Source organism: Xenopus laevis, chromosome 5L (assembly GCF_017654675.1).
Source record: "Xenopus laevis strain J_2021 chromosome 5L, Xenopus_laevis_v10.1, whole genome shotgun sequence".
Lineage (NCBI taxonomy): Eukaryota > Metazoa > Chordata > Amphibia > Anura > Pipidae > Xenopus > Xenopus laevis.
The window spans coordinates 167,833,945-167,857,844 of record NC_054379.1 but is presented as its reverse complement, the minus strand read 5'-3'; the positions used below and the strand labels follow the sequence as shown (position 1 = coordinate 167,857,844).

The following is a 23,900-nucleotide window of genomic DNA, read 5'->3' as shown; positions in this document are numbered from 1 at the left end:
AAAATAAAAAAAAAAAGAATATTAAAAAAAAAAAATTAAAGTTGGTGCTGCTGAACTACTAGGAGCAGCAGATTAGCACACCAGTCCCACTCCCCAACACTGCTAGACTAATAGCACTGGGCTCTTATAGTAGTAGTAGTAGTAGTAGTAGTAAAACAACAAAAAAATAAATAAAAGCAGTCCTTACAAGGACTACTGTTATTGCAGCAGTCAGCAGATGAGATCAGAAGCAGGACAGCTGCCCACTGCAGCTACATACAGAGCACTGCAGTAGAAGGTAGATTACTAGCCAGCAAAGCTACCTAAGCTTAAATGTCCCTCAAACCCCTGCAGACTTCTGTCCCTCCAATAACAGAGCAGTATCAAAACGATTACTAGCCAGCAAACTTTCAACTGTCCCTGAAATCACTAACAGGCAGCAGCTCTCTCCCTACACTATCTCTTCAGCACACACAGGCAGAGTGAAAAAACGCTGCAGGGCTTCGGTTTTTATAGGGAAGGGGAGTGGTCCAGGGGAGAGCTTCCTGATTGGCTGCCATGTACCTGCTGGTCTGGGGTGAGAGGGCAAAAAAAAGCGCCAACAATGGCGAACCCAAAATGGCGAACGTCGCGCGACGTTCGCGAACTTCCGGCGAGCGCGAACACCCGATGTTCGCGCGAACAAGTTCGCCGGCGAACAGTTCGCGACATCTCTAATCCTGTCATGTTTGGTGGCCATCATTCAAACAGGAGGCTAAGGCCTTTGTTAATTCCTGCCCAGTCTGCCAAAGATCCAAGGCTTCTCTAAATTCTTCACCACGGTTTGTTAATTCCCTTACCCATTCCAGAAAAACCTTGGTCCCATCTTTCGATGGACTTCATTGTTGATTTGCCCCCTTCTCAGGGGAAAACTGTGATCTGGGTGGTGGTGGATAGGTTTAGCAAGATGAGCCATTTTGTTCCCCTTCCACACCTTCCCAAGGCTAAAACCTTGATTTGTTTGTTAATCACATTTTTAAGTTACATGGTTTTCCTGAAAATATTGTTTCTGACAGGGGAGTTCAGTTTGTCTCAAAGTTTTGGCGTGCTTTCTGTTCTTTGGTGGGGATTGAGTTATCTTTTTCCACTGCTTATCATCCCCAAACCAACGGCCAAACTGAAAGTGTGAACCAGTCTCTGGAGCAGTACCTCAGGTGTTATGTGTCCGACAACCAGTCCACTTGGGCGGAACTATTACCCTGGCCAGGGTTTGCATACAATAATGCTACTCATTCTTCCTCTGGGGAATCCCCTTTCTTTATTGTCAATGGGTTGCACCCCAAAGCTTTTTCGTTCTCTGGGTCTGGTTCCCCTGTACCATCTGCCAACTCCTCTGTTGAGTTATTTTCTAAAGTTTGGTCTCAAGTGCATGAGTCTCTGTCTGCAGCTACATCAGCTCAAAAAAAAGCTGCTGACAGATCTCGTAGAGAGGTACCCCAGTATAAAGTGGGGGATTTGGTCTGGTTATCTACCAAGAATATCAAGTTGAGGGTGCCCTCTCTCAAACTGGGTCCAAAATTCATTGGTCCATATCCCATCACCGCTATAATTAACCCTTCCTCTGTTCGTCTTGTTAGCTGTTAATTTTAAAATTTCTGATTCCTTTCAAGTCTCCCTTCTCAAACCAGCTTCACAAATCCGGCAGTCATCTGTTCTTCACCCAGTGTTGGTCGAGGGTCAGCCTGAATTTGAGATCCAAGAGTTCCTTGATTCTCGCCTGGTTAGGGGTAAGCTCCAGTAATTGATTAAATGGAAGGGCTATGGCCCCGAGGAGAACTCTTGGGTCTCAGTTGAGGACATCAAGGCTGACCGTCTCAGGAAGCAATTCCATCAAAAGTTTCCTAGGAAGCCTGGGGGTCCAGTGGCCCCCCAGAGAGGGGGGTAATGTGAGGGTACCTGTGCGGAGGGGTCGTCATTGACAGGGACGCCCGCTGCGCCATCCTTCTTCCTAGCCACACCAGCGTGTTTTCGCTGGCGCCGGCTCCTCCTGTGCACGCGACTCCTTCCATTTAAAGGCGCACCCGTGCCTGGCTTTTGACTATTCTGACTTCTGGATCCTGACCCTTGCCTGATTACCGACTACCTCTTTTGATTAACCCTCTGATTGACTTCCTGGTTTGACTCTTGCCTGCCTGACTATGTTTATTCTCTGCCAACCTCAACCCGGCCTGTCTGACCATCCTTCTGCCTAATCCTTTGTACCGTGACCTTCGGCCCAAAAGACTTTGCTAACAGCCGTGCCCCTTTGCCAGCCAGAGCATCTCACCTTGTACCCCTCGTTAAGTCCAGGTGGCACCCAAGTAAGCTGAGGGCTCCTCCCGAAGCCCAATGGTGGTCACACTACTGGTGAAGCCGAGCCGAGACCAGGGTGCTTGGCACTTGTTCTGGTATTGGGTGCCGGTCGTGACAGTACTCTCAGGTCGTTCTTCTTTAAAGATTTGCCTGACATTGAGGGTAGCGCTAGTGTCACAGTAACATAAGCCAAAGTAACTATAAAATGAATTATGAATTGCAAAATAACTCACACACTTACTTTTGATCCCCTTATAAAATCATTACATCTGAATTAAGCCACACAGGGTGGTCTTTAAGGGTCGTGGAAGACAGGGTGACAGGGATGTACTGCTGAAGGTTCTCAATTCTAAGGAATATATTGAGGAAAGTAATGGGAATGATGGATTGTTGCTAATATATTATTGTCACTTAACCACTGCTTGTTCCTTTTAGATATTTACAGCTCTTGACCCCCTAGGGTTCACTATGTTAGTCTTAGAATAAAAACAGTATATTGGGTATAAATAAGTTGTTTTGCTATGTGGTGTAGAAAAGAATAACAGTCACAGCGTTTTCTCAAGGTATTATAAAAATAAGATTTGCTGGATGGATAAATTGAGTCTCATAGTGATTCCCTCTTCATAAACAGGTTCTATCTACCCACGGCATGATCTGTGCAGTGATACTTTCCCTTAGGAATCATGCTGATACTGACCGTTCTTCTGCAGATCTTTCTAGCAGCATCTGGTGTCAGTCACTATTCATCCCCTGGATGTGTTCTATGGAAAAACAATTACTCCAACACTTTCCAAGATGGGGATTTCATTGTTGGTGCAGTTCTTCAACTCAGTGATTTCCATTGGCGTTTTACTCCTTCACCAACTGAATATCAAACGAATATTAGATGTATGCGGTATGTCCTTCATGTTTGTGTACTATGTATGTATTGAAATATATGTTAGTATTTCAACAGATATCCATAGACTATGTGCGTCCACTGAACCATTCCCAATCTCTCAATTCAACTGTTCAACTGTTTATTTTGTTATTAGTCTATCTTCTCCTGGCTTCCCTCCTCTCAAGATGAAACAGTCCTACATTGCTATACGGGTACAATTAAGTTCTTTAGAACAAAGCTTTTTTATTTTTAAATGCAAATCCATATCTTATCCCCATTGTAAGCAGCAGTCCTGTCCTGCTTTATGGCAGAGATAATATTTGTTCATCAGAAAAAGAAAGTGTCTCCTTTACTAATAGAGAAAAGGAAAAAAAGTAATGGGGCCTAGTCAGAATCAAACTTATAGCTATAGTTTCAATAAGACCTTTTCCTTATCACTTTCCTATCTTTGGAGCTCTCCATATCTCTAGACATATTTGTTCAATCCTCAGAAGGATCACTGCCATCTGATCAGAGTGATTGTCACCCTGAACTGCAGTATGTGGGCAGAACCAAACAAAAGAGCAGAGTATTTAGACATAAAAGGTGCTGAACAAAGTTCTGGTAACCTGTTCCAACTAAGAAAGCAACAATTCATTTGCATAACGTTTGGACTTTACTTATATTTTTGAAAGCAAATTAGGTATAATAGTATCAGAGCATCATTTTTTTCATATTTCCAGATTTCTCTGCAGAGGCCCTTCTACTACGACTGGTTTCTGTTCTATCGCTTACTTTGGTCACCACCCTTAAAGGAGAACTAAAGCCTAAAGAAGTAACATCAATGTTGTACATGATGTTATGTGCTTTTATACCAGCCCAAGTCAACCTCAGCCCTTTAGCAGTAAAGATCTGTGTCCCCAAAGATGCCCCAGTAGCTCCCCATCTTCTTTTCTGCTGATTCACTGCACATGCTCTGTGCTGCTGTCACTTACTGAGCTTAGGGAGCCACTCACAATATACAATACACATAGAATAGAAATGTCACAATATAAGGCTGATTAGTAATTAATACACATAATTACTACATGGCAGCACAGAAACCAGTGCAATTAGCATCAGAATTGAATAATCAGCAAACCTGCAGCATCAGCTTCTATTACAGCCAGGGAAGCTCATTTTCTGCTGGATAATTAGTGACGAGCCCTAAGCTTAGCTTCTCAACAGCCAATCAGAGCCCACTGAGCATGTGAGTGTCACAGACACTTTCCAAGATGGTGACCCCCTGTGACAAGTTTGAAGTCCTGGATCATTGCTGCTATTGACAAGCTCAAACTTTAGCCTCGTGCAATAAGTTCAATACATAAAATATGGCATTTTTAGCCAGATTAAATTTTAAGGTTTAGTTCTCCTTTAAGAATAGAAACACCTATTCAGCAAAATGTATTTGTCACATTCGACACCCTATATCCAGAACCCAAGCTAAGCTCCCTGGTCTTGGCTCTCACTTCTGCCTTTAACCTGCACCTTTCACCTCGGGAGGAGCCTTCGGTTAATCAGATGCCACCAGGCCTTAACAGAGAGAGGAGCAAAGCTAACGGTTCTGGACGAGCAAAGGGGCATGATGGTCTCACCAGGATACTGGAAGGAAGAACACCACCAGGAACAAGCAGGCCGGGCCAGCACAAGCAGATAGAATGGTCAGACAGGCCGGAATCAGGATAGAGAGCGTAGAATAGTCGATGGACAGGCAAAGGTCGGATTGGAGAGGTCAGAATAGTCAAAGACAGGCAGGATCAGGATTGGAAAGATCAGAGTAGTAAATCAGGCAAGCAGAGGTCAAAACACAATAGATCAGTCAGGATTCACAAGGTATTAACACCCAGGAACTTCTAAATAGAACCTAACAACGGGCAATTTGCTGAAGACTCAACTGTTTGAATTTCACACCAATGCGCAATGGAGTCATCACGCCAGCGTGCCTTTAAGAAACGGACGCGGGGGGCGTGTGTGCCAGAGGGGAACCCAGAACCAGGAAGGGAGCAGCACAGCAGCGGGCGTCTACGCCAGGGACGCGGCGTTGGACCCCGCTACCCACTAGACCACCAGGTTACTTCCTTACAGTATTATTATTAATGATTTCCTGTTATTTACATAGTGCAGATTTCCACAGCATTATACATGATTCGCGTCAGTCCCTACATCAGAGAAGCTATTCCTATTATATTTCCATACACAATGTTGGTATGTTGGTTCAATGGTCAGACACAAACTGCCTAATCGGCCCCTCCAGTATGAATAGTAAACTTCTTGGCCCAAGTATGTGGCCCACCAACAGGCCTGTCTAACCAATATCTGACCAAAAGGTTTGAGAATATTATTGGACACAGTCCTTGTCCAGGGGTCTTCTTAGGCTCCAGTGGATGATCCAGTCCTTGGTCCAATTTGGCAAAGCAAATAGGTGGCTAAATTGAGCCCAGATCCACTTATATGGCCTTGTATGACCACCTTCAGTTTGTTTTGTTTCCATCTTACACTTCTTGCCCTCCCATGCCTTCCCCCTACACTCCTTGTATAGTTCCACAGAAAAGATTTTATAAATACTGTGTTTTGTTTGTTTGCTTTTTGCTCTGACTATTCGGTCCGTTCAGGGTTCATTACATTATTTTATTGAATAGATTTCGTACTTTATTAAGAACATACAACAAATTATATTAACTAAAATATTTAATATACTGTTTCATTATGATATTTGATTATATCTCAAATTTTATATAATATTAAACAGCACATCCTTTCGATTTTACCGTCATCTTCTGGTCTTCAAGTTTGCCATTGAAGAGATTAATAGAAGCTCATGGATTTTACCTAATGTTACCCCTGGGCTACCAGATATTTGATTCTTGTGCAGCTGAACCTAAGGCTCTCTCTGGTGCATTGGACATAATCTCAGGAGAAAACTATAAAATCCCAAATTTTGCATGTTTGAAAAAAATGAAACTAATTGGTATTTTGGGAGACCTGTCGCATGTGTCGAGCTATCCTAATAGCCCAGCTTGCAGGGATTTCAAGTACCCACCAGGCAAGTATTAATTTGTACATGACTTAAAATTAGTTTATATGGCATTTTGAGTGACAGAAAGGTCAGGGTTATCCACTTCAGATCCTGAGCAAACTAGGATATAACACAGTTTGCCACAGCCCACACCACCTCAGTTGTTGACAATTACAAGTGTAAGTGTAGCGCTATAAGTAAATTTGAGTGCAACCTTCCTCTACCTATGGGCTTCACTCCTAGTACATATGCTCCGGATGAGACCTTAAATCTTAGGGAGTGAGCCCTTCGCATTGAGGTGGAAGCAGGGTGTAGTGCAACTGTAACAGGTAATCAGCGGTGCAAAAGAATTGGGCGGCCAGTGGTTCTTATAAACTTAACCAAATACACAATTTATTGAGCAGCAGTATACAATCCTCAGTGGAAGTGTAGCATAGATTCAATAACATTGCAGGCTTCATACAATAACATTGAATAGGCAGTTACTCCCACAAATTTTGGTGCAGTAATGATTTCCTCAGAATAGGGACAAATTAATTGCGCTTTTGGAGGAGGTACCCGCCTTTTCAGCTTTTTTTCTAAAGTGGGAAACTTGAGGGGGGAATATATTCCTACCTAAGGTCCTGTAAACATTAGTCCTAATTTCTGGGCAATTTGGAGTACTGGGATTTTAAATCACACAATCTCGTAGGAAGCCTCAGCTGCTTCACTATAATAAATAGGACTGACTATCACTTCCTAGAGTGATTCTATAGGGTGAAAGTTTTATCCTATTCCTACTAGAACTGGAATGTTCTTAGGGTTTCCTTCGAGCTTCTTTGCTCTGCGGTAGAGCCCGCAAAGATGGGGCCTGAAAAGTAATGACTTTCAGAGCCTTTTTTTATAACTTCTTAGCACAAGTGGGGCATCTTGCTGGTCACTGTGGGAAAACAACGAAGTCACAGCCTCCTCCATGCTTATTTTGGGCCCATTAGTTGTCCATAAAACATGGGAAGGGACTTGCCTGACAATAATATGGGGTGGGCATTATTTTTAACAGCACTCCCTTACTAAGATACGTATATTTTAAAATCAAGGGTTTTTAAAGTTGTGGAATGTAGTGGCAAAGGAGGGTATCTAAAGATGGGTGTAAATTTAATTAAAATGGATGTGTTGGATTATTACTTACATACCTTTGGAAATTGACATTGAATTTTAACACTCGAATTCTTTTTGTTATGTCTTGTATTATGTAGAAACAATCAGGGAATTCCAACAAAGGTAGAAACGTTGTCCCCTCTGAGAAAACATCAAGAAGCTATTCCTATTCATATTTCCATATCACAATGCTTGGTTATGTTGGTTCACTGGTCAGACACAAACTGCCTAATCGGGCCCCTCCAGTATGAATAGTAAACTTCTTGGCCCAAGTATGTGGCCCACCAACAGGCCTGTCTAACCAATATCTGACCAAAAGGTTTGAGAATATTATTGGACACAGTCCTTGTCCAGGGGTCTTCTTAGGCTCCAGTGGATGATCCAGTCCTTGGTCCAATTTGGCAAAGCAAATAGGTGGCTAAATTGAGCCCAGATCCACTTATATGGCCTTGTATGACCACCTTCAGTTTGTTTTGTTTCCATCTTACACTTCTTGCCCTCCCATGCCTTCCCCCTACACTCCTTGTATAGTTCCACAGAAAAGATTTTATAAATACTGTGTTTTGTTTGTTTGCTTTTTGCTCTGACTATTCGGTCCGTTCAGGGTTCATTACATTATTTTATTGAATAGATTTCGTACTTTATTAAGAACATACAACAAATTATATTAACTAAAATATTTAATATACTGTTTCATTATGATATTTGATTATATCTCAAATTTTATATAATATTAAACAGCACATCCTTTCGATTTTACCGTCATCTTCTGGTCTTCAAGTTTGCCATTGAAGAGATTAATAGAAGCTCATGGATTTTACCTAATGTTACCCTGGGCTACCAGATATTTGATTCTTGTGCAGCTGAACCTAAGGCTCTCTCTGGTGCATTGGACATAATCTCAGGAGAAAACTATAAAATCCCAAATTTTGCATGTTTGAAAAAAATGAAACTAATTGGTATTTTGGGAGACCTGTCGCATGTGTCGAGCTACCCTATAGCCCAGCTTGCAGGGATTTTCAAGTACCCACAGGCAAGTATTAATTTGTATGACTTAAAATTAGTTTATGGCATTTTGAGTGACAGAAAGGTCAGGGTTATCCACTTCAGATCTGAGCAAACTAGGGATATAAACACAGTTTGCACAGCCACACCACTCAGTTGTTGACAATTACAAGTGTAAGTGTAGCGCTATAGTAAATTGAGTGCACCTTCCTCTACTATGGGCTTCACTCCTAGTACATATGCTCCGGATGAGACCTTAAATCTTAGGGAGTGAGCCTTCGCATTGAGGTGGAAGCAGGGTGTAGTGCAACTGTAACAGTAATCAGGGTGCAAAGAATTGGGCGCCAGTGGTTCTTATAACTTAACCAAATAACAGATTTATTGAGCACAGTATACAATCCTCAGTGGAGTGTACATAGATCATAACATTGCAGGTTCATACAATACATTGAATAGGCAGTACTCACAACACCTTTGGTCAGTATGATTCTCCTCAGAGATAGGAACAATACATGCAGCTTTGAGGAGGTACACCCAGCTTTCAGCCTTTTCCCTAAGTGGAACCTGAGGGGAATCTATCTACCCTAGGTCTGTACACTTAGTCCCTACTTCTGGGCAATGAGTACCCTGGGATCTTAATCCCACTACAATCCTCGTAGGAGCCTCAGACTGCTCAGCTATATAAACTGACTGACTATCACTCCTAGAGTGATCTATAAGGGTGAGTATCCTATTCTTACTAGACCTGACCTGTCTAGGTTCCACTCGAGCTCTGCCTCCTGCACAGGCTAGAGCCAGCACAAGATGGACCCTGAAAGTATGACTTCAGAGCCTTTTATACTCTAGCACAGTGCCATCTGCTGGTCACTGTGGGAAACAACAAGAGTCAACAGTACCCCTCCCAACTGTATTTTAGGACCCAATTAGGTGTCCATAACATGGAGGGACTGCCTGACAATAATACTAGGGGTGGCTATTTACACATCCCTACATAAGCATACGTCAATATTTTATCAAGGGTTAAAGTATAGTGGGAACTGTAGTGCAGGAGGTATTCTTAAAGATTGTGTAAATTAAATAAAATGGATGGTGTGATATTACCTTACAATAACACCTTGACAATTTGACACCTTGATTTTTACAACTCAAAGAATATCTTCTGTATGTCTGTATCTATGTCAGAACACATTCAGGATCTCCACACAGGTAGACACAGTGTCATCTAGAAGAACATGTTGGTCCCTGTAGTTAGATTATCTAGATAATGAACTGTTGTTTAGCTGTGCCCTAGGAATCAAATTACCTACATCACAGAGACCAAGCAATAACAGAAACCATCGATTTTTACTTATAAAAACAATATTCAAAAGTATATCCCACACAAGCCAATTCATTGAGCTCATGTTGAACCAGGGGGTAGACTGCCCTTTTAATGCCATGCCAAGTATCAAAGTTTGCTGATTTCCAATGCTACTTTTCTACACCCATTAAACAAATATTCCTCTGCATATAAAGGCCTTTTGGTTGCCAAATGTCATGACAATTATAGTGTCTTTCTCGAGACCATGACCACTGCTCCTCTTAGCTAAAAACTGCAATGGTCTTGGGTAATTGTATTGTAGCTCCACCCTGCAATCTTCTTCCACTTCATGGATCTTCACGGTGACCCTGAGCTCTCACCTGGACTGGGCCATTGAGAGGATCCAAGAAGAATAAGAAGATGGAAGAGTGATGGAAGAGTGGTGCTTCTAGTGTAGCTAATGCGGTTTTTGGAAACCAGTAGCTCAGTTATAATCATTGGAGGGTGCCTAACATTTAAAACTCCCCATTGATTATAGCTTTCCTTCTCCTTTAATCTTTCCTTTAGTCTAGTTCAAAATGCTGTGAATAAAATAGTTTTTTAAAGCAAAGTATTTAATTTACAAATATAAAAATATAAATTATTAGTCAAAGTAAGGGGTCTATTTACTAAAGTAAGGGGCTTATTTACTGAAATTTGGGTTTCCTTTTTTGCACACATCGTTTTTTTCATAGATTTTTCAATTTCTCTAAGGGGTCTATTTATTAAAGGTTGAGTTTTGCTTTCTATAAAAAAAAATTTCACTAAAATTATTTTTGGGGATTTTTTTTAGAGATTTATTATGCTCCAAAGCAGCAAAAATCCAAATCTGAAACCTGTCTAATCATGTAAAACTCAATGGCAGAGGTCATTTAAACATTTGAAGATGTTTTTTGCTTTCATGATTTTCAGGTGTTTTGGGGTATTTGATGCTGTTTTTCACTCTAAAACGTGATAAATTAAAGTTTTTAAGCCTATAAACTAGAAAAATACTGGTATTTGTAAAATCTAAAATTTTTGCGTTTTTTCTGATTTTTTCAAGTTTTTCTATTAGTTAATTACCGGTAGCCAAAATTGTGGATGGGAGTTGGGTTGAGTTTGTTTCTGGTAAAATATGTGAAAAGAAAAGAAGTTTTAGTAAATAGCCAAGATTCAAGATTTATTACTTGTAAAAACCAGGAAAAAGTCTAATACAAAAAACTGGCAGGTAAAAGTTGTTGAGGTCCTATAGAAGTCAGTTGGAGCTGCACTGATCATGTTAGACTATTTTCAAACAATTTGGACTTGACTTTTTCGAGGTTTTCGAGGTATCTTTTAGCACATCTTTCATAGACTGGATATTTTATTAAATTTCATGGCATTCATGGTTTTAGAGAAAGGGAGTTTATTTTTGGTTTCAAAACCTCTAAAACCACTAAAATGAGACTGTTGATAAATAGGCCTCCGCATGTTTATACTTACTTGCTGGTAAAATAACAAGTCATTATATTGTTTCCAGGTCAGCTATGGCACTACAGATCCCATTTACAACGACAGAATCCAGTTTCCATCATTCTATCGAACTGTTCCGAATGAAGTATCAGAAATGGATGGGATTGTGCAGATGCTGAAGCACTTTGGTTGGAAGTGGGTGGGCCTCATTATATCTGACAGTGAAAGTGGGGAACGAGCTCTTGACAGAATAAGGAAAGGCATAGAAAGTTATGGTGGTTGTGTTGCCTTTTCTATTTTCCTTATGGAGAAAGTTTATTTTTATATATTTCTTAACCTTAAAACACTTTTTGATAAAATGAATACAAAGGGCGTTGATGTGATTGTTCTGGTTTTAACTCCAATGCACATCAATGTCATTGTACAATTATTTTCTTTAAGACAAGTCAAAAGGAAAATTTGGCTCATATCCTCCCTTTTCCCCACTGTCATCCACTTTATAGATGGAAATGTTAAAACCTTACTAAATGGCACTTTGTCATTATCTGATCAGGGAGGAGAGATCCCTGGGTTTGAAACTTTTTTTTACAGAATGACTCCCAATAACTACCCCAATGATGATGTAATTACAACAATATGGGAAAAATTACATGGATGCTCATTTACTGGATTTCTGAAGACTAATACAAGTGTTCCAGATAAGAAATGTTCTGGTAATGAATCCCTGAATAATGAGGTTTTATCAACTTTTGGTAAATTTGACTTCAGAATTGGTTATCAAGTTTACACCGCAGTCTATGCACTGGCTCATGCCCTTCATAATCTTCTCTCTGTTCAAACACCAACCCATCACCTGGAACCTGCAGGAAGTCTAAATGATAAATTCAAGCCATGGAAGGTAGGTTTCATATTCCTGGAATCTTCTATTCTAGGAATAGAATTCTACTCTACTTCTAGTTCATATGGGCAGCCATTCAAGCACAGGATACACAGTAGATAACAGATAAGTACTACTATAGTTTATATAAACAAGCTGCTGTGTAGCCATGGGGGCAGCCATTCAAGCACAGGATAAACAGTAGATAACAGATAAGTACTACTATTGTTTATGTAAGCAAGCTGCTGTGTAGCCATGGGGGCAGCCATTAAATCACAGGATACACAGTAGATAACAGATAAGTACTACTATAGTTTATATAAACAAGCTGCTGTGTAGCCATGGGGCAGCCATTCAAACTGTTTATCCTGTGCTTGAATGGCTGCCCCCATGGCTACACAGCAGCTTGTTTATATAAACTATAATAGTACTTATCTGTTATCTACTGTGTATCCTGTGCTTGAATGGCTGCCCCCATGCTACATAGCAGCTTGTTTGTATAAAAAATAGTGTTTCTACCAGTGCCAAGTAACAGTACATTATATAGTCATTCCTTTAATACACTCAACTTTGTTTGTGTTACTGTTCCTTTAAGCAAAAAGAGTATGAATTTAATGAAGAATATTTTGTGACAAATATTTTAATATTTGTAGAGTAAAATACTCTACAGCTGGTTATTACACCATTCTGTCCACCACATGTCCATCTCTAATAAAACTATGGTGGACAATATGCTGCAATTGATCTTCATCCATTATCCTGTTCATTCATTTTATCTGCTTGTCTGACCTCAAGCCTATGTATCACATCACAAGACAACATTCAGTCTGGATAGCTCACCATTACTTTAACTGTACCCCTAAATGTGTGAAAAAAATGTATCTTTAAAAAGACGTGACCTTGCACTGAATATCATCAACCATCTGTTTTGCTTCTGGTAGGCAACAGTATGAGGTCCCAAGATCTTGATGGCTGCCCTGGCCCTGGGTTTCATAATATCATATTGTCATGATTACTGTACTTGTAGCTGCACGTGACTTTAGGTGTGGCTATCAGGGGTTACTAACTCACTCACACAGGTTAGACAACACAACAGCACCCAAAACACCAACCAACACCAACAAAATGTGCTGCCACCAGTCTCAGGAGAGATACCTTCACTTGCACTACAACACACACACAGCCACTAAAGGGTTAACTAGAATACACAGTGTAACATTTCCATTCAGCATTCAAGGCTCACAATTACACACACAGCCCGCACCAGGGCCCGCCACCACCTAGTTCCGTTACTGCCAGTGATCCCCAACCAGTAGCTCGTGAGTAACATGTTCCCCTCCAAACCCTTGGATGTTGCTCCCAGTGGCTTCAAAGCAGGTGCTTATTTTTGAATTCCAGGCTTGGAGGCAAGTTTTAGTTGTATAAAAACCAGTTGTACTGTCAGACAGAGCCTCAATATAGGATGTCAATACACATAGGGGCTACTAAATGGCCAGTCACAGCCCTTATTTGGCTCTCCAGGAAGATCTTTCATGCTAGTGTTGCTCCCCAACTCCTTTTACTTTTGAATGTTGCTCACTAGTTCTAAAGGTTGGGGATCCATGCTCTAGACACTCAATCTCCTGGGAGGGGTTTCACTCTTCCTCTCCAGTCCTTTTGGAGCTCTCTCCAACACAGGGGGAATCACTCTCTTTTCCCAGCTGCACAGACACATCTCCTTCCCTCTACTCAAGGAGGTTCTCACATGGCCCCTCACCCTCCTCCACTCAACGAGGTCTCTAGAGGTAAGAGTTGTGAGTAGTGATGGGCGAATTTATTCGCTGGCGGCGAATCGCGCAAATTCGCTGTGAATTTGCGCCTGGCGAATAAATTCGCCCATCACTAGTTGTGAGGTGTTGCTCCACACCTCCTTTTAACTACAGCTCACCTGTATCTTATTACCTAGTTACCTCTATCTAAGGCAACTGCAAAACACCTAATGGAGCAAGGAATGGAAGCCCACCCTGCTCTCTTCCATTCACTCCAGGGACCCACTATCCAGCTCTTCCTGATACACAACTACAACAATGTTTGCTGCTTAACTTTTTCCTGGAGTTTACATTTCACTAGTATAACACTGATGAAATAATATAAAATAATTCTATTGATATTAAGACCTCATGCAGTTTTACAATCTATTAAAAACTGCCGGCCTACATTGTTACACTTCAGCAAATAAAAATCATTCAATCGATAATTAAATAATGAGCTGTAATTATTTTCAATTCATTTTAGCAGAATTCATACACTTTCAACTTCAATTCATTCTATATTTGCTAAAAAAATTCATCAATAGAGGTTGTTTGTTTGATAACTTGTGTTAATAACATTCACAATCCGTTGGTGCATTGCTGTATATTCAATTAAAATGTCCCGTGCCAATTCCGTTTTAAATTTTATATTAGTGCCGGCTGCTTAACATAAAAGTGCTTAATTCTATTATCATTAACCAGAGGATTAGTTCAGCAAATTCAGGATGAAAAATATATTGTGGGAGTCCATTCTATAATGTCCACCTGCACCAGAAAATCACACAGGTTGTCCCCCTATCGCTTTATCTGCGCCATAAAAAATTGACACTGGTGAAAAACACATGAAATTGTGCCCTTTTTACACACATATCTTACACAGATTATAAAATAAAAGGGAAAAACATGGAAAACCTATACTTAGATTCAAATATAGAATTTCCTGGTCCTGGAGGCAAGGGGAAACAAATAGGATAACCCCCCAAATAAATGGGTCCTCTTAAGTAAATCCTCAATTTAGTCAAAAGAGCTGACTATTTATCATTGATTTCAGGGGCATCGGGTAACTGGTCACCCCCACTCCCTAGCAGGACACAGATTGAGTTTTTTTATGGAACTGGGCCAAGAATATAATGACCATAACTCCTGCTGGGAACATAATAACAAGAAGATATTAAATTAATTGGTTATGATATTTCTACTGGTTCCATAAATACTAATAGTGTGTGATCTGCCCCTGCCCAGATATTCCCATCTGATAGACCAAGAGCGAAACCTTGTCATGTTTGGACATTTTTGAAAGCTAATGTGTCACTGAAAAATCAGTTTTTCATACTGTTGGTACAGCAGGTATGGTTTTTAGGATGATAAATATGAGTATATGTTATATTGTGACTTCCACATCACCTATGAGGGGCCTTAATGTGAACACTAATTCTCCCCTTCTTGGGCTTTTACTGCCCCACCTGGAATGGCTCTTATCAGCCAGAGCTTGGAGCAGGACACCACAGCCTGTGACCCCTTTCCACGTGACTAATTCCAGAGTAGTAAAGAGAGGTCTGTTATTTTGTATCTGATTTTGGTACTGGCAGAAATGTTTTTTTCATGATACCTAGGCCTGTTTTATTAACTCTTACATGCCTGTATCATGACACATATAATATTAAATAATAAAGCAATTGTCTTGCTGTAAAACATTTCCATTCTTTAGAGAAATATTGAAAAAATGTTTCAAAACGGGCAGTATTGTGGGGTGCTCATGTCACAGGTGGGTTCTTTGTTCATAGCAGGTCTCTGGTTTGGCTAGTCCAAGATATTGCTAATCTGATAATTTTTTTTCATAATTATCTCTATTATGAGATATAGAGGTCCAGACCAAACCTTCTACCAAACAGCATTGCCTTACAGCTTTAAAAACAAAGACACAGTTACAAGAGTTACTGTCACGATCGGCACCCAGAATCCAGAACCAATACTAGGCTCCCTGGTCTCGGCTGCCTTTAACAACCACCTTTCAATTCTGAAGGCTAATTGGATGCCGCCAGGTCTTATAAAGAGAGGAGCCAATCGAGGGTTCTGGACGAGCAGAGGGGCACGATTGTTAAACAAAGTCTTTGGGCAGAAGGTCACAGTTCAAGGAACAGATGAAAGAGTAGTCAAATCAGGCCGGGTCAGTGCGGGCAGAATACAAGCGAAGTCAGACATGCAAGGGTTGAAACCAGAAGATCAATCAAGAGTGGTCAAACAGGCACGGGTCAGAATCCAGAGTGTAGATTAGTCAGTTACCAGGCAGGTCAAGATCACAGAAGTTGGAGTAGTCAAAACAGGCAGGGGTCAAAACAGGAATCAGATATCAGATATCAGATATCAGCAACAACAAGAATAGCACCCAGGAACTCTCAAAGATGAACCTAACAATGGGCAATGAGTTAGAATTCAGAGACCCTTTAAATAGTTTTAATTTTGCGCCACTCGGCGTGATGACGTCATCACGCCAGCGTCGTTTGCACATACAGTAAACCTACGAGATGCGCGCCGCACGTGCCATAGAGAGCCCGGCAGCCATAAAAGAAGGATCAACACAGCGGGCGTCCCCACCGGCCCACTAGACCACCAGAGTCTTCACAGTTACATGAACAGAGTGTTACTGCACACAAACTAAAACACAATATTTTAGATCTGTAGACAGATTCCTGATGCAGAGGAACCCTGAAGCTACTGCCACCTCCAGAGCAAACGGTAGCTTTAAGGTTCACTAGGCGTCTTCCTCTCAACTGTGCTGGAATCCTAGGTTAAACCATTGCATTGTGGGAAAAATATTGTGATTGTGCTGGAAATTGCACCTTGCTCACTGCACTTGTGGACACAGTGTTGGACTGGTCTGCCGGGGGGGCCAGGAAATTTCCTGTTAGGCCCCAGTCCCAGTGAGCCCCCTTGCTCTGTACTATCCCTAAACATCTTTGTGACATTTATATATGGTCCATGATTTAGTAAAAATGTTTTATCATTTCTGTCTGGAGAAGTGCCTAGATCCAAAATGTATTATATTATCTTATTTTTCTCTATATTTGCTTGTGATGGTATTAAACACAGGGCTTCTAGATCATTCCCTTATTAATTACTCTTATCTCTGTGCCACTAGCTGCAACATTTTGTCTTTACTTGTACAAATGACACAAGCATTTTCACAATTTAAGTGTTGGTACTAACTTGTCTTTAGCCTTTTAGCACTATTGTTACCATCTAAGCCACTAGTACCATCAAGAAATCTGAATGTGGTGGGTGGGCCCTTTGCACCAGTTTCTTTGGTGGGCCCACACTGCTCCAGTCTGACCCTGCGTGAACATACTGTATATCTGCCTTATGATCTTAAAGAAAACTGACTCTTCCTTTCTATTTATTTTAGTTAAATGCTTTTATTCACAATGTGACGTATAAAACTCCTTCTGGAAACATCTTGTTCTTCAAAGATAATGGAGACCCTCCAGCTCGTTTTGACATTGTTAAGTGGTTCTTCTTAAACGATGGTTCTGTTTTAGGCAGTAAAGTTGGAAGTTTTGATGAGTCAAATAAACAGAATTACCTTTACATTAATTCCAGTGCTAATTTGTGGAGTCCATTCTTCACAGAGGTAACTCTCTAACAGTTATACACCTATACTGATACACAATGATTCTTTTATTTGTCTGTAGTAGACACTGACTGCCAAGAGTTCATGATCTGTTATCCACAAAAAACCCAAATCCTTCTCAGTCAATGAGGCCACCAACACATTTACATTAAGGGGGTATATATGATGGGTCCAATTTATCAAAAATCCAGCTCTAGTTTTTTTTTTCAAGATTCGAGAACAAAACGCAGTGAAAAGTACTCATATACTTTAGAATATTCTTTGTAACCTCGAATAGTCTGCATTTATTAAAAAATAAAACAAAAAAAGTCGACAGAAAAAAACTCATCAAGTAAAAGCTGGTGAGGTTGTATAATGTTCTCTGACAACTTGATTTATTTATTTTCCCAATTTGTTAAAACATATGCAATTTTCAGCCTCATTTTCCCATGAAAAAACTTGCACGGGAATATTTTGTGGCATTTTTTTCTTAAATGAAATGAAAACAAAGTCGTCCTAACTCCCATGTCTGAATTGAACTAATTTATCAAAAAGTCGGTGTGGGAAAAGTCTTGCAAGATACTCATGAAAATTCATATTGTGCAACTTTTTCTAATTTGGCGTCTGAATCGTACAATTTTTTCAGATTATCATGGCTAAAGGTTTTTTGTTTTTTTTTTTAAAGAGAATTTCTATTAATCTATAAAGTATTAATATTGAAACATTAATATCCAAGAGAGAGATTAAGTGGATGTCTGAATTGGATACGGTTTCACCTAAAGGGTTGAATAAAGAGTGTGACATCAAATACTTTATAGATTAAAAAAATTGTCTTTAAAAAATAAAATAAAAAACCTTTAGAAAAAGCTAATTAGTATGGAGTAGCTTGATGGAGAGTAATGTTCTAGATATATATTTTCAAATTAATATACTATTTTTACTCAATAAGTGATATAAGAGTGATATAACAATATAAAATAAAACAAAAATAACATCTATAAGATATGCATTAAATGGAATGAAATGGGAATTATTTCAGAGTATTAATGGATAAAACATTAATATATGCGCAAAACAGCATCTTGTACTTTTTGTAATTTTTTATAGTAATATGAACTGCCATATAAAGATATATAAAATTTATATGACGTGTTTAAACCTAACATCATAGAGAATACTTAAGAGTAATTAATATAATAATCATAGATTTTGGATGTTTTTAAAGATATAATGGAGTGAGGTCACAATAATGAATTATTTTGTATATTATTCAAATTAGAGATACACTATATATTTACATATAATCTACAGTAATTACAATTTAATAGAGTAATTTTCACACATTCTATTTATATGTACTTTGTAAAGGTACACTGATTCATTTTTTGTAATTTTTTGTAATTTTTTTGTATTTATTTAATTATTTAACACATTGAATAATCTTATCTTTAAACTAAACATTTTTACTATCACCTTTAATGAAACATACCTGTGACACCTCTTTAAAACACATTCACGTGTGCAGTTTACACAATTCTGAGGAAGGGCAGAGTTACAGGCACGAAACGCGTTAGTTACCTGCTGTAATCTGATTATGTGTGTTTAAATAAAGAAGACAATTTTGATATTACCAATGTCTCCCCTGTATTGGATCAGCGCATAGAAGCGAGGTTATTGATGTGTTGCAGAAGCCAGTAAGGAAGAGACCGGGATCTCTCGATAGCAGCGACCACAGGGGATACAGCGTTTGTGTGAGCTCCGCCAATACCACGCTACGATTTTTAGGGATTGCTCCTTGAAAATGATTATTCTATATTTGAGTATTTTTTTGATTTCTTTCCAAAACTAGTTATAAAAGCTCCCTTCAGAAGCAATGTCCATGATCATAGCCTGGTACACACAAAATATACATGAACTCTAAAAATGTTTATGAAGATTCTCATTTATCCAGGTCATGATATACAGTATTTCGTAAAATTAATTCAAAAGCAACTGGACATTTAGAGTTTTTCTTGAAAATGTTTCACCACTAATCTGAGTGTCTTCTTTAGTTTAACTGAAGTGGTAGGGAATTCCCAGGCAATTAAACCCTTTGTCACGGCCGGCACCCGATACCAGAACAAATGCCAAGCACCCTGGTCTCGGCTCGGCTTCACCAGTAATGTGACCACCGTTGGGCTTCGGGAGGAGCCCTCAGCTTACTTGGGTGCCACCTGGACTTAACGAGGGGTGCAAGGCGAGATGTTCTGGCTGGCAAAGGGGCACGGCTGTTTAGCAGAGTCTTTAGGCCGAAGGTCACGGTACAAAAGGACAAGGCAAGCGGATGGTCAGACAGGCTGGATCGAGGCAGGCGGATAACAGAATCGTCAGGAAGGCAAAGGGTCAAAACCAGGTGATCAATCAGATGGGTTGAGGCAGAATCGGAGTCAAATAACAGGCAGAGGTCAAACCGGAAAGTCAAACAGGAGGATTAAGCAGAGTCAAGGTCGGTTTCAGGCAAGGGTCAGGTTCCAGAGATCAGAATAGTCAAACAGGCAGGCAAAGGGTCAAAACAGATAATCAGGAACAGATTCTCACAGAATAGCAACAGCTAAAGCACCAGGAACAAATCCTATCACGGGCAATCTACAATTACAAACTGTCCCTTTAAATACATTCAAAACTCGCGCCATTGCGCGCTGACATCACACGTCAGCACCCCTGCGCCTTTAAGACGCGGACGGAAGCGGCGCGCGCGCCCTAGGCGCAGAAGATCCCTGCGGGCGTCCCCGCTTGGAGTGCGACGAGCGTCCCCGTCGAACTCCACAACCCCTACCGGGGTAAGTTATTACACCCTTCAGGTAGTACAGTCACAGATATCCAATCACAATGGTTCCATCAAACTTCAGTAAGGTGTTAGATGAAACTCACAGATGTGTGAAAGTGTGATCCAGTCACAATGGTACCATGATTTACATTGAGACAAGTGTTAATCTTTCAATATACATGACTGGAAGTTGTGAAGCCACTGGGGTAAGGAAGTCAAAGCAGCATTGTAGGTTCATGATAAATGGTGTTGTAAGACCCCTCCTCTGTTCAGGGATGATTTCTCAGATTAAATGGCATCTTTCACATCCCTTTCAAACCGTTTGTCCTCTCAATCCAACATCTGCACATTGCTGTCTTCAAAGGAGTAGATGTGAGATGTAGATAGACTGCTGAGTATAGTCCTGAGGAGTTAGTCCTTCTATGTTGGGCCATTCACTTACAAAGCGGTTGTTTTGTCTCCCTAATGTATAGATTGGAGCACTCTTCACTACACTGGACAGCACAGGGCTTTGGTGTTTGGTCTTTAGGGTGCACTAACTTCTGTCTTATTGTATTGCTGGGTTTAAAATACACAGGAATGTGATGTTTCTTGAAAATCAGGTTTTCTGATGTTCCGGCCACATATGGGGTGACTATGCTATGCTCCTTCCCTCTATTTCTTGGTTTGGTTGTTTTTCTTGGCTTTGATTTTATTTTCATAAAGGCTCAGTACTGGTATCCCCAAATTTCCAGATCTCCTTTCAGATATTTGTATTTTTTCTCTTTTACTGCTGCACTGATTGCCACAGTTTCAGCCCCGATGGTGTAAAGTTCCTGCAACCCCCAGTTTATGTTCCAGAGGGTGATGGGAATCAAACAACAAATACTGATTGGTGTGAGTGGGTTTCCTATATACTTCAATATCCAGGTATCCCCACTCTTTGATAACCATTACACAATCCAAAAATGGCAGTTTGCCATCTTTCATATCTCCCCTATGAATGTTGTTTTTGAGTTTATGGGGCACATTTACTATTGGTCGAATATCGAGGTTAATTAACCCTCGATATTCAAACTTCGAAGTAAAATCTAATGATTCAAAGGATTTTAATCCATCGATCGAGCGATTTTCCTTCAATCAAAATAAGCAAGGAAAGTTTATGGGGACCTTCCCCATAGGCTAGCATTGGTGCTCGGTAGGTTTTAGGTGGCGAAGTAGGTAGTCAAAGTTTTTTTTAAAGAGACAGTACTTCGACTATCGAATGGTCGAATAGTAGAACAATTTTTAGTTTGAAACGTTCGATTCGAAGTCGTAGTCGAAGGTCGAAGTAGCCAATTCGATGGTCTAAGTAGCCAAAAAAAACTTCTAAATTCAAAGTATTTTTTATTCTAATCCTTCACTCGAGCTAAGTAAATGTGCCCCATGTGTTGAGTGAAAGCTGGAACTTTATGTGCTTTAATTTTGACCTATGTGACAGCCACATATCTGAACCAATGACTTGGTGATGTTCCCTTGAAGGTATTCAGGACTATCTGTTCCACTTATGAAACATAAAACTGGGGGTTATAAGCACTTTACACCATTGGGCTGAAACTGTTGCAGTATCTATGCTCCTGTTATGCCTCCGGCATTGTTTATAGTTTTGTATAGCAGCAGCCTGTCATTCATTTATTTGGTTTTGCATTGTTAAAGAAATGTCATTCTTAGGCCACCATACCCCGGCCACCATGTGATCCTGTGTAATGCCCAGATATGATCACTGTAGCTGCCATCTTTACACTGTGCACAGCTAGCTCATCTCTATCCACAGTAATCCTACCCCATCCAGCCTCATGGTAGCATCATTGGTAGGTATTGTTTATATCCCAAGCCTATCTATAAAGGCAGATAGTTATTTACTTGTTTTGGACCATGATGCAAGTTTATATCCATTTATATGCGGCTAACTCATGGCACTAGGCCCTGTCCTTATAATACAGATGCCTCTCACTCAAAAGTGCTAAAGACAATCAGTTTAACAATTCCTAAAATAGGAAACACCAGCAGTGAAAAGGTGAGGACTGGTGTAATCAAACACAATGTGTGACTGGTATCCATCTATTTGTGATGCATCTTTGTATCTTATTTAGATTCCACGGTCCCTCTGCAACGAGCCTTGTTCCCCAGGATACCGGAAGTCTAAAATAGAAGGGGAACCCCCTTGTTGTTATGACTGTGTCCAGTGTGGAGATGGGGAAATGTCTAATACTACAGGTAGGAACAGCCAATGACAAACACAGAATGTAGATATACATAGGAAATACAAGTAAAAACCAATTGGAATAAAAGTGATTTTTACTACATGTAATATTCTGAATTTCAGATGCAATGACTTGTGTAAAATGCCCTGAAGACCAGAAGTCTAATAAGCAGAAGACTGACTGTGTTCCTAAAGCTCTTAATTACCTTTCTTATGTGGATACTCTGGGGGTCAGTTTAACTTCAACTGCCATATTTCTCTTCATCGCAACTTCTGCAGTGTTGGGAATCTTCGTAAAATATTGGGACACTCCTATTGTAAGAGCCAGTAACCGAAATCTCAGCTGTCTCCTCCTCATCTCTCTCATGTTGTGTTTCCTCTGCACTTTATTGTTCATTGGGCGCCCAACTAAAATATTTTGTCTTGTTCAACAAGTGGCATTTGGAGTTATTTTTACGATTTCTGTTTCTACTGTGTTGGCTAAAACCCTGACAGTTATTATTGCTTTCAATGCCACAAAGCCTGGGAGCAAGCTGAAGAAGTATGTAGGAACCCAACTGTCCATTTTAGTTATCTTTGTATGTTTTTTGGGTGAGTCTATAATCTCTGTTGTATGGATGGCCTCCAGTCCTCCATTTCCAGATGTTGATACTTATTCTGAAGCTGACACCATTATCCTACTGTGTAATCAAGGATCTATCATTTTTATCTTCTCTATAATTGGATACATTGGAGCTTTGGCAGTGCTGAGTTTCATTGCTGCATTTCTAGCCAAGGATTTCCCTGACCGATTTAATGAGGCTAAAAACATCACTTTCAGTATGTTGGTGTTCTGTAGTGTGTGGGTGGCATTTGTCCCTGCATACCTGAGCAGTAAGGGGAGTAGAATGGTGGCTGTTGAGATATTTGCCATCTTGTTCTCTAGTGCAGGCCTACTTACCTGTATATTTGCCCCCAAATGCTACATTATTTTTCTTAGACCTGAACTGAACATAAGAGAGATTGTTGTCAGAATTACTAGTTATTGATGCAATCTTTCATTTTGGTTAAAAAGCAGAGATTTGCTTGAGGTACTTGAGTGTAGCAGTTAATTATACAACACCTAAAGCCAGATCTCAGTAAAGAAGTCATTTATTGTTTTAAACATGAAACTCTGGAAGTCTTCCTCTATTTGCACCGAGGGAGTCATGTTAGTAAATGCCAATAACAATTCAGCAACTATCTGAGATATCACTTAGAGCTAACCCAGCCATGGACTGTAAAATGATCGTATGTCAAAAAACAAGGCAAGATCACCATAGGAAACAGTCTTTGCTTTGTCAATTTTTTTGTCTACAAATGCCTTAAATCCATGGAAATGAATATCAGACACATCCTTTTTCCAAAACAGTAGTCTCCTTTTTGTAAATAGAAAGTTGATTCTCGTATTACAGCTATACAAAGCCATAATTGAAATATATTTT

General features: G+C 40.0%; 1 protein-coding gene across 1 annotated transcript; it reads left to right on the top strand.

Annotated features, from left to right (window-relative positions):
- The first annotated feature begins 22,492 nt into the window (after nucleotides 1–22,492).
- On the top strand, nucleotides 22,493–23,679 carry LOC121393874 (vomeronasal type-2 receptor 26-like). Its single transcript, XM_041563635.1, has one exon. The coding sequence runs from the start codon at nucleotides 22,566–22,568 to the stop codon at nucleotides 23,463–23,465; it is 900 nt and encodes a 299-aa protein (XP_041419569.1). The 5' UTR covers nucleotides 22,493–22,565; the 3' UTR covers nucleotides 23,466–23,679.
- Nucleotides 23,680–23,900: the final 221 nt, after the last annotated feature.

Bases quoted from the DNA above. Each gene is read 5' to 3' on its own strand.
- LOC121393874 (XM_041563635.1), top strand. From the start codon at position 22,566: ATGACTTGTGTAAAATGCCCTGAAGACCAGAAGTCTAATAAGCAGAAG.